This window comes from Alligator sinensis, unplaced genomic scaffold, assembly GCF_000455745.1.
Source record: "Alligator sinensis unplaced genomic scaffold, ASM45574v1 scaffold87_1, whole genome shotgun sequence".
Taxonomy (NCBI): domain Eukaryota; kingdom Metazoa; phylum Chordata; order Crocodylia; family Alligatoridae; genus Alligator; species Alligator sinensis.
The window spans coordinates 1,458,988-1,470,504 of NW_005841929.1; the positions used below are offsets into that span (position 1 = coordinate 1,458,988).

Consider the following 11,517-nt stretch of genomic DNA (forward strand, 5'->3'; position numbering starts at 1 on the left):
TTTTTTTAATGATACACTAATTCCTATTGAATTTCAGAAAAGTACCTTGGGTGGGCCCAGGGACAACACACAGGCATTTTCAGTTTTCTCCTTTCTTTTTCATTTTCTCCTGTCATTTCCATTAGGTACATTCCTACCTTTTAATGCCACCCTCTCTTTTGGTTCAGATACAGAGTTGCCAATTCCCATGACAGTGGCGGAAAAATTTTGGCTGGAGCTGAAACCAGTGAGAAGCTACAGCCCTCTAACAGATTTTAGCAAGGGAAATGACTTTTGTTGATTGCTTGCCCATTTCTCCAGCTCCTGCACAGAGGAGCTGATTGAGACTGTTCAAGAAGGAGGCGTGTCAAAGGTCATGTGACATCACTTCCTGATGTGATGTCACTTCCTGTGAGGTCTTTGAATATGGCTCACTGGCCCACTGGGTGATAAGAAGTTCGTGATCTGGCCCCACATTCAAAAAGTTTGGACACCCCTGGCTTATACCAATCAGCACATTTATAACTGTGTCCATACTAGAGGACTGTGCCACTGGCTATATGCCTTCCTAAATTAATACTTACAGTAGTGCAAACCAAAGTCTGCACTAGCCTTCAGACACATCTAGCAATGCACCACCTGGCTTTGCATAGAGAGCTATTTTTCTTCTGCTTGAGGCCAATCAGTCTAGAATTACAGCTGACAAAAGTGGGAAAGGGGGCTAAGGGAGATTTCACAAGTAACTGAAAACTGAACAAAGGGGCAAAATTGGAAGGTAACCACTATCCTCTACTGGCACTGGGCTGCATTTCCCAAGGTGCCAGCTCTGGAGCTTCTGTAGATGTAATATAGGAAATCTATGTCACAGGAACTGAATTTAATTATTCTACTTTGAAGAAACTTGCAGTGGACTTGAGACAACTGCAGCTAAGCGACTGTGTGAGGTTTCTGGATAGACTGCTATCCAGTGGTAAATAAAACCTGTATATTTCCCATCTACTTGTTTTCACTTTTGGCTAGATTCTTCTCCACAAGCTTATGGTTTTAAAGACACATCTTTTTACCGTTAAACATGTTCCAACCCTTAAACAATGCTAGTAACTAGCACATTTCTAGAAAGCTCCTTTTGCTGACAGCATGCACACATATGTAAAACCAAGTTCCAGTAAAATGCATGTGAACAGGATCAGTTTGGAACATCTCTTAGTACTGTACTTGGCATTTTTTAAGCATTTTATGTGCCATAAAAACCTAATTTAATAATAAGAAAAAAAGACAGTTTAGGGTGGCAGAATACAGTCCCTCGATCAGATATTGATGGCACTGGGAACTTGCCTTCAGCATGGGAGAGTTTAACACCATGGTTACATTTAATTTTTTTCCCCTTCTTCCATCTTTAAGCATTGTGCTTCCACTCAAACAAAAGCACATGGTCTCTGATGAAGCCTGAGTGATAAGGAAGGGAAGAATTTCCCCTGGGGTTACTTACCTCATGGTCTCATGCCCAGTAGGTAAGCTGTCCAAAACCTACTTCAAAGCTACACTAGCCAACAGCTTTTAATACTACAGTCCTACCACTATCTTTAATAGATCCTTAAGCTCTATAAACAGCTCCCTTTCCATATTGATGAATGATGATCACGTACCATCCGTAGCAACCTTCCATTCAATCCGCAGGACTGGGAGTAGCTTTTCCTCCTCATCACGGAAAACATCAGGGAAGACATCAAGAATACTTGGTGCAGACGGTGTCCATGTGGAACTTTGTAGCCAGCTCTCATCCATGCAGGTACCTGCCAGTCAAACCAAAGCTGTTTCTTAGAGCTGAGCAGGAAACTGTTTCCTCACTGGACAAAATTTAGATTTCAGGAGTTTTTCTGTTGTGTCAAACACTCCCAACCTGCTTTAGTTTAAGCTACCTTTCATCTTAGTGGGCACTGTACATTGTGGCCAGTTTGTACGGGATCCTCTGGCTTCTGCTGGAGGACACAAAACCTGCTTAAGTGCATGGAGGTATGACTTCCTCTTGTGTGATTTGCAGACACCTTGGTGATGAGTCACAGAAGAGATCTGCACAAAGAGCAGGTGGTCTTGATCATCGGGAGAGCCAGGCACACAGTATGTATGACATGTGAAGACTATAAACTTTGGGTTCTCTGTGGAGACATACTTGTCTTTAAAATCCACAAGGAAAAAGGGAGCACTGATAATCTAGTCTGAACTCCTGCCTAAAAGAGACTAGTTTCACTCAGTAGCTTCTGCATTTCTTGTTGCGCTAGACCTACCCTTGTTAAAAAAAAAAAATAAAAAATCAGATGACAGGGAATCTGTTGCATCCCTATATACACAGTTCCAATGAGTAACTATATTCTTTGTTGGAAACAATTGTCTTCTTCCTATTCTGAATATGTCCAGCTTCATCTCCTAGCTACTGGCTCTTAAGTCTTTTCTGACTTAACAAACCCTCTAGATTAAAATAATTCATGTTAGCCAATATGGTGCTACAGGAAATGGATCTTGTCATCTCATCATAAAATGAAATTAGATTTGACAAGTTTGACAGATAGATGCAATATACACAGGATTTTGAAAAGCACTTGACTTTGCACCACACAACACTGCAATTAAAAAAACACTATACGATATCAATAAAGTACACATGTAAAAAAAATTAACTGGCTGACAGATCTCAAAAAGTAGCTGTCAATAGGGAATCATGATCAAAAGCAGGTGTTTCTACTGAAGAATTGCAGAGATCAATTCTAGGCCTGATGGTATTCAGTATTTTTAATCAGTGAGATAGATGTAAAAATAAAAATCACTGCTAAAATGTTATGGATGACAGACTCATCCATTCTTATTTACCACTACCACACGACAGACTGTCAGAGTGGTAAATGAGGACAGGGGAGTCGCATACAGTGATCTGAATTACTTGCTAAATTGGACCCATTCAAACAAATGCATTAAGACAAAATGCAAGGTCATATATCTGGGAACAAAGAATTCAGGCCATACCTGTAGAAAGGTGTCTTCCTGTCCCCACCCCACTCCCACTTCCCATGAACAATCTCCTTCCTATGTTAAACTTCTATCCTTAAATGAAACCATCTCTTAACTCCTCTTGAACACATTTAAATAGACTGAGCTGCTTTAGTTTTACTACAAAGCAGGTTCACCAGAACCTGAATCATTCCTATAGCCCTCTTCTGATTTATGAACCTCTTTTTATACAAATTAGGTACAATAATTGCACGCTGGACTCTAGTAATTGTCTCACTAATGCTATATACAGTATTATTAACCACCTCCCTCTTTCTACTTACTGTTGCTTTCTTCTACATGCAAGGAACTCATTTGTTCATCTAGTCACTACATTGCACTGAGAAGCCTAGTTCAGTTTGCTATCCTACGTTGTCACACACAAACTTTTACAAGCAGTGATTTTAGATTTTATTCCAGATCACCTATTAAAGTATTGAATAGCATCGAGCCAAAAACAGACAAGATCCTTGGGCATGCAACAAATCACCTTTGAAGGTCAATTTGAAAGATTTATTGTAGTTAGAAGTGCCACATTATTTCTGCAGTACTGTTTTTAATAAGAATGCCATGTCATACAAAGTCAGTGCTTCACAGCAGTTGTAGTAGACTAAGTTACTTTTGTCAACAAGAGTTGAAGTCTCAATATGATATCAAGTTGGTTTGATGAAAATAGGTCATACCAAACAATGCTGACTGGCTTTAATTCTATCACTCTCCTTCCATTCCTTATTGATTGTACTCTATATAAACTTTTCCATGATTCCCCCCAACCCATGATGTGTTAGCCTAACTGGCCTATACTTACCCAGTCATCCCTTTTACCCTTCATAAATATTGAAACATTAACTTTTCTACCCTTCTGGCTCAACCAACAGCTATGACATGCTTTGTCTATACTTTGAAACACTTGGGTGCAAGTTATCTGATCCAGGGCATGTCTACATGAGACGCCTGATGTACAGAAGACTAAATCTACTGAGCATTAACGCGGCTGGCAAAAACCGTGCTAATGCGCAGTAGACTTGGTCACAAAAAAGTGTTAAATAATGTCACAAAAAAGTGTTCATCTTCACTAATGCACAGTAGCACTGATTATGGTGCATTAAGTTTAGTACCTGTTATTACATGTAATTATGGTGCATTAATGGATGTGTAGACATGTTCCCCGAGAACAAAAATATTTAACTTAAGGATTTCCTGTTTCACATTTAGTTCTCTAGTATAGTATGGAAATACATCCTCCAGTTACTTTCCAACGCAGAACACATATTTAGGGAACATTTCTGCATTATTACTGATAATCAACACAGGTGATAAAATTAAGGGAGCTATTGTTTGATACCCTTTAAAAAATTTGTATTGACCATAGGCTTTTTACTGCTATGCTTAATCTCCCTCAGCAGTTGGCTGCAGTTCATATCTGCTAATTTACAGTCATTATTATCAACTTCTTTTTCCAAGTTACATTGTACAGTTCTTCATCATGCCTTGCTAATACATTAAGTTTGCATCTAATTCTAAATGCTGATTTAGTAAGATTGGTGTGGGATGGATATACACGTTACACATGAGCTTATCCTTAAAAACTATGGTGGGACCTTAAGAATGACTCTATTTTGAACAGAAGCTAAATCATTTTGTAACTGTTCTTTTTGAGAACTCTCATCTGAAACACAATCTCCACTTCCTCTTTTGGATGGAGTTGGTTTTGGATTCATGAGGTGAGCTGCTTATAATACTAGTCCTGACAATAATACTTAGTTCTATACCTTTCAGTGGTTTAAACAGAAACACTCAGCTTGTGAATTCAATTTAAAAACATGTCACAAATGAAAACACCAGGAAGAGGAAAAAAGGACTTACTGTTTCTTACAAGGCAGTTTAGATCCTGTGGAGAAAAACAAGACAATCACTGAGAGAATAGAAATTGTTTTCAGATATACTAGTCCTTTGCAAACAGAGAGAAGGCAACCCAGCAAAAACAATAGTTTTTCTAACCAACAGATATGGGCTGGAAGTGACTTATTGTTATCAGTAAAATGTGGCATGAAGTTACCATCTGGACAAGTTAAGGGAGTAATCAGGTACACATTCTTGAAGGGTGAATTTAAGGTCACAACAAGACAAAGAGAAGGTGAATTTAGGTTGAGTATCAATAAACAGCTTCCCCAAATGAAGATCTATTAGACCACAGGTCTTTGGCACACAGCCGGCAAATTACAACCATCTAGCATCAATTAGGCTGGTGGCCATCTCTGAGTCTGGAGATGGTACTGGCTTCATGTGAGCTCTATGAGGCAGGGCTTGCCACTATGGTATTTGATAATGCAAGGTATAAAGGGGCATCATTCCCTCTTTGGGTTGGTAAATGCTATCACAATACATAAGGTCACTTTAAAATCTACTTTAGACAAATCACTGGAGAACACACAAGAGGGAATGCTCCTGCATTCCCTCAAAAGAAATGGACTGGAATGGTTAGTAGGCCTTTCCCATTTTTTGGATCTAGGATGCTATTAGAAATCCTGGTACTAAAATTCAGGGTGGATTTGATTTAAATCAAATTGATTTTAATCAGTGGTCAGGAAGCCTTGATTTAATCATTATTTTCTACAAAAAGTGCATTCTTATTGCTTGATATAACCTACATTAAAATATTCCCAAACAGGATCTCTTTTATGGCCTGACAAGCCCGCTGCCATGATAGGTTTTCCCTTTTACCATGCTATTCCCTCACTAAATCTCAAATCAGTGGAGAGGCTATACTCAGAAACTTATCCCTCAAAACTTCTAGAATATTCTGCTCAAAGTGTTTCTCTTTTTGTTTCTACTGCCCCTCCCTCCTTGCATTTATCTCCAGACTCCTCCTCTTTGCCCAGATCTACTCCACTCACAGCAATCCTCTATTCAATTAACTTCTTGAAACTTTGCACTTTCATAGAGAAGCAAGGGCTTGACTGTGTGTACACAAACTTGCAGAGAGACAGTAGAGCTGATGGGTTCTAATTGATTATCTAATCAGGTCTGTTGTCTCTCCTCTCTTATAAGTATACAAGGAATGTTTATCAGGATCTGGGGGAATGCCTGTTCACCAGAGCGCCTCATGGGATGACAAGGTTAAAAGGTCACAAACTCCTCCAAGACCATTTCAGGCTGGACATAAGGAAAAACTTTACTGTCCAAGCCACCAAGGCCTGGAACAAACTGCTGCCAGAGGTGGTACAAGCACCTACTCTGGACTCCTTTAAGAGTCAATTGGACGTTTATCTTGTTGGGATCCTGTGACCCCAGCTGACTTCTTGCCCCTGGGGCAGGGGGCTGGGCTCGATGATCTTACAAGGTCCCTTCCAGCCCCACCGTCTATGAAATATATCAAGTCTCCATATACAGCTGTCAACAAGGATGTTATCTCTGGAGACACAAATCCACAGTGTGAGAACTGAAACTAAACATCACCGATATGCTTAATGGGATCTTCTAGACTGAGCACTGAGTCCCATTGTGTACAGTGGTTTTCTTTAATCTTTACTAATATATAGAGGAGCCCCTGGGAACCCCATACATTTTTAAAGTTGACCTACAAAAAGGAGGTGACAGGGGAGGGATAGACTACTTCAACTGCTGTCCTTTTACACTTGATGAAGAAACAAAATGGTCTGAAAGAAAAGAGTAGAGGACACACAGATTCTGCTTAGTTTTTTGCACTAGAGACTCATGTCTTGTGTCCTTATATTCACAAGGAAAAGGGTGCACAGTTAACTGAAGTTAGCCAACTTTAGTTACAGCAAGGTAAAATCCTAGTGAGGGTAAAGTAGTTTACTTTGAATTGCTTAATTCAGTAAACACCAAACACTAGGCTTCCCTTGGCTTCTAGTCAAGTCTTCACATAGTAAAAAGACACACCTTACTCATTAGGATTCTAGTAGGAACACGCCTCTTGGTTTCTTACCTTAGTGTTACTAGTCAAGGTCAACCACAGGCAGGAGATATCAACTATGACAAATTATGAAGTAAAAACTGCATGTGTCATCTCCTCTAGATTTTACAGAAAGATAGTTAACATGTTTACCTTCAGATAATTTGCTGGGGGAAACCAGACTACAATATCCATTGCTAGGTTTCAGCACTAAGGAAAACTGCAAAGCATCAGATCAGTAGTTCCCAACCTTGGGGTCGCAGATAACGAATGAAGTTGCGCACTCCTAGAGAGGGAGGCATGGGGGGGAGGGGGGGGATGTGCTCCTCAGATTTGTCCTCTTCCTGGCAACTCTGCAGTAGAGCAGGGCAGGGCAGGGAGGCTTGGTGCCACTGCCAGAAGCCCCATACCAGCTGTGCCACCATGGGAAGGTGCCCCCTCTGCCTGCCTGGCAGCAGTGGGGAGAACAATTCTGCACTGCTGCTGCCAGGTGGGCAGAGGGTGCCTTGCCATGATGGCATGGAGTTACCAGCAGCACCAAGCCTCTCCACCCTCCAGCACCAGGTCCCACCATCTGGGCTGTGGAGGCCCCCATGGGGAGGGCTGCAAGGCAGGGAGTCCCAAGCCGGCAATGGGCAGCCTGCATCCTCCCCCTTGCCTCCCATGGGTTCTACTTTGCCCATGCCACCCATAGGGGGAAGGGGAAAGGGGGAAGCTAGGCTCTGTGCTTTGCTCCAGCCATAGCAGCTGCTGTTTCCTATGGGTGGCAGCTAGGGCTTAGGTGCTGCTGGGTGGGGGTTGCAGTCCCTGGCCCCATAGTCCTGGCAGCTAGAGGTCCCTGCTGGTAGGGCAGGGTGGGGAAGGAGGCTGCAAGTAAGGGGCACCAGCAGGGGTGGGAGGTGAGGGGTACTGGCAGGGCCAGGAGGCTATGGGTGGGGAGTGAGGGGCACCTGGAGGGCGGTGGGGGGCTGTGGGAAGTGAGGGGTCATGCTGAGGAAATAGAGTCATAAATGGGTTCATAATGAGGAAAAGGTTGGGAAGCATTATGTTAGATCATGTTCGTGTTTCCCACTGAGGTCAGTCTATTTCTACTGTCCTGGACCTAAGCAAAAGCACCACCAAAAACTCTGGTTAATTGTGCTTCTAAAGGGCAAAAGAACTCTCTTGCATGGCAGTGGTTCCCAATTTGTGGTACGGGTACCATCAGTGGTATGCAGACAGCTTGGCAGTGGTGCACGTTAACAGGTTTATTATAAAGTAATTATATGACAAAAATGTGCTGATGGTACTTAAGGTTGTATAATTTTAAATTGGTGGTGTGTAATTTGTCAGTTTGGGAACCTAGGGTGTTCCTGATGTTTTGGATACAATACTTTATAGTTGCAGGTAAGAGTTTGAAATGATGATTGTGAGTAGTCCTTCAACTGCCTGGGACCTGGCAGGGACCTGGACTGAAGGGGTCTGAAGGCCTTATGCAATTCTAAGCCCTATCATGAACAGAGTCCACTGGTGCAATCACTTCCAGCTTCAAAATAATACTAATGAGGTATATTTAGTATACCAAGTATAACATATTTCTTATACGTGTTTATCTTTCAAGCACTTAACACACTAAAGCTAAGATGGGCAAGTAAAGGAATCAGCTGAAGCAAGGTTGATACATGGCATTCAGGCTGACTGTGGAGTGCCCATGAAAAGAGGGTGCACCAATTTAAATTGGTGTCACTGATATAGAAAAGCTGTACATTGGCTTTCTAAATACTATCAGGTTTGGATAAGTGTACGTAAACAGTATGGACGTTTGCTTAGATTGAAACACTCCCATGTAACACCTGCAACGCAAATACTGCAGCACTTTGCTAGTGAGTAAGACATAAAAAATGATTAGGCAAATACCACGGAAACCCAACCAAAGCTAGCTAATCTGCATCTATTTCACATTGTGCTAATCTATAGCACAAAGTGAGAAATGTAATACATTAGCAATATTGACAATAAAATACATAAGAACATAAAAAGTGCTATACTGGGTCCAACCAATAGCCCATCTAGTCCAGTATTCTGTCACTGACAGTGACAGAAATGGATGATATAGAGGAAAGACATTGAACAGGATATCTCTAGTGATGTATTCCTTTTCCAATATCCTTCCTCGTATCCACCATTATTGGTTTAGAGATGTCACCATTCTGTTCAACAGACATTAATAAATCTATCACATATAAATGTATCCAGTCCCTTTCTGAACCTGGCTATGCTATCTGCCTCTACTACCTCTTGTGGCAATGAATTCCACAATTAACTACATGTTGCAAAAAAGTATTTTCTCTTGTTTATTTTAAACCTATCACCTACTAATTTCAGCAGGTGCCCCCTAGTTCTAGTATTCTGGGACTTGGTGAACAACACTTTCCTGTTCACTTTGTCTCAGTGTTGCCAACTTTCATGATTTTTGTTGTTGTTTTTGTGTACAGATTTAAAGAATATTTAATGGAACATTATTTTACCTGATGATGCCTCTTCGATCAATAAGTTGTGACAACTTTTTTGGGGGGAAAGTTTAACAAAATTACTTTTCTTAAGTTAAAAACTGTCACTTACATCTGGGGTTTTCAATCTTTTTTAAGGGTGTACTCTTTCTGGTGGTGGCAGCTGGATGCGGAGCGGGGGGTGTCTGGACACAGAGTGGGGGGAGAGGGGGGGAGCGTGCATGTGGCGGCGGGGGGGAGGGGGGGGGGGGGGGGAGGGGGGGGGGGGGGAGGGTGCATGTGGCGGCGGTAGCATGGGGTGGTGGATGGCAGCGGTGGCTGCCGTGTGAGAGCTCCCCCACATCTGGCTGGCCAGACGGTGCCTGTGCAGCTTGCAGAAGGGAACTGCTGCCCTCGTCCCCTCCCCCTGCTCCTGGGAGGCGGTGGTGCAGAGTGGTTGGTAGCGGTGCTCCATCCCCACCTGCCCACCCATACCCCTAGCACCTTTCCAAGTATCCCTGACTTATATCATGGCTATCAAACTGGTAGCCTGGGGGCTGTGTGTGGCCTATGAGTTGTTAACATGTGGCTTGAGGGACCCAGTGGCCACCTCTCCCACAGCTGTGCAGCAAGGGAGGGTCCAGGGCTCATGCGGTGGGAGCGGGTAGGGGTCCACACATTGATGCCGCAGCCCATGTGGTGGTGTGGAATTCCACTGGGGCCATCCTTGCAACATGCAGCCTGTGCCATGTGCAGCTTGGAGGCTGCAAAAAGGCCGTGTGTGTGGTCCCCAGCTGCACCAAAGTCGGACAGCTTTGAATCAGATGAAATCATTCAGGACTTGGACATTTTCAGATTATCAGTAATTACTGTAAACCATGTCCCATAAAGTACCTGTATAATTGGTGGCAAGTTATTTACACAAAGGACAAAACCATCTGCTTTCATTTAAGCATTAATTTTACCTAGCAGATAAGGCATGGGGAAGACAGCTGATGTACAGTGAGGAAGTGCTGTAACTCAATTATCAACCTGTGCTGCTGCTTTGAAAACCAAGCTAGCACGTTAGACTTAGATCCTTCTCCCACAGAATCAGTCATCTAAGGCAAAACCATTTGAGAGATTTCACAGCTAAAGATCAATCTTTCAAACAGCTGTACACATGGCACCAGTATCTAGGTTCATCCAGTACCATTCAACTGGTGGACAGGGATTTGGACAAGGGTGAAAGAAATCTACCTCCACTGAAATTGCAGTTTTTGACATGAAGCACAGTCTTGAGCACACCAGATTTCTGCTGGGTTCTTGACTGTAGTTATACAAGCTTAATTTTTAAATCTCAAACAGAAACATGTTGCTGGGAATGTTATTACTGCTACAACATGCCACAGCTGGGGTAGTAGACATGCCCTACTTTTGGACCTCAATCCATCCCATCCTTGGTGCTCAAATGGCCTGCTTCCTAGTGTAGGTACATCCCCCCCCTCCCCCCACACACACACTTCCCAATACACACTGACCTCTTCACTCATTATACAATAGATCTTTTCTTACCTATCTGGGCATATTAAAGTTGGGCCCAGTCAGGCATAACTATAGAGAGTTTGCTAGAAGAGCTGTGACACTTCTCCGCCTGTGTGATCACCAGGGATCCTAGTTTTCCGTTTCCCACGGAAAAACAGAAAAAACCATGGATATCCCCTTTTTATCTGAGAAAACGTGGATTTCTCCTTTTAGCAGAGAAACCTATGGATTCCCTGCTTTTGCAAAGAGCTCTGCAGGCTGGTTGAGCTCCAGCCTGCAAAAGCTGTTTGCAAACAGGGCAGGAAGCCCCCAGCCCTGCCTGGAGGGGGAAGGGCAGGGCCTGAGACTGTCAGCCACAGCTCCACTCAGTTCAGCTTCACTCTTTTCTCCTGGAGCCTGAGGTAAATGGGGCTTGCAGGGGCTAGGGCCCCTCTGGCAGCCCTGGGAGGTTGCGGGTCATGGCTGGGGGGGCACTGGCAGGGCTGGGGGGAGCCAGGAGCTGGCCCCATGTGGGTGACTGCCAGGGCTGGGGGAAGAGCTAGCAGGGCAGGTGGGCTGCAGGGTGTACATGTGTGGTTGGGGGGG

General features: G+C 43.2%; 1 protein-coding gene across 1 annotated transcript in view; it reads right to left on the reverse strand.

Annotated features, from left to right (window-relative positions):
- Positions 1-11,517, reverse strand: part of IL17RA (interleukin 17 receptor A) — a 51,981-nt gene that overhangs the window by 27,549 nt on the left and 12,915 nt on the right. The window contains exons 2-3 of the mRNA XM_006019440.3: positions 4,888-4,912; positions 1,626-1,772 (exon numbers count right to left, since the gene is read on the reverse strand). Of these exons, the coding sequence (XP_006019502.1) occupies positions 1,626-1,764 (139 nt within the window). The 5' untranslated portion in view covers positions 1,765-1,772; positions 4,888-4,912. The remainder of the gene's footprint in view (positions 1-1,625; positions 1,773-4,887; positions 4,913-11,517) is intronic.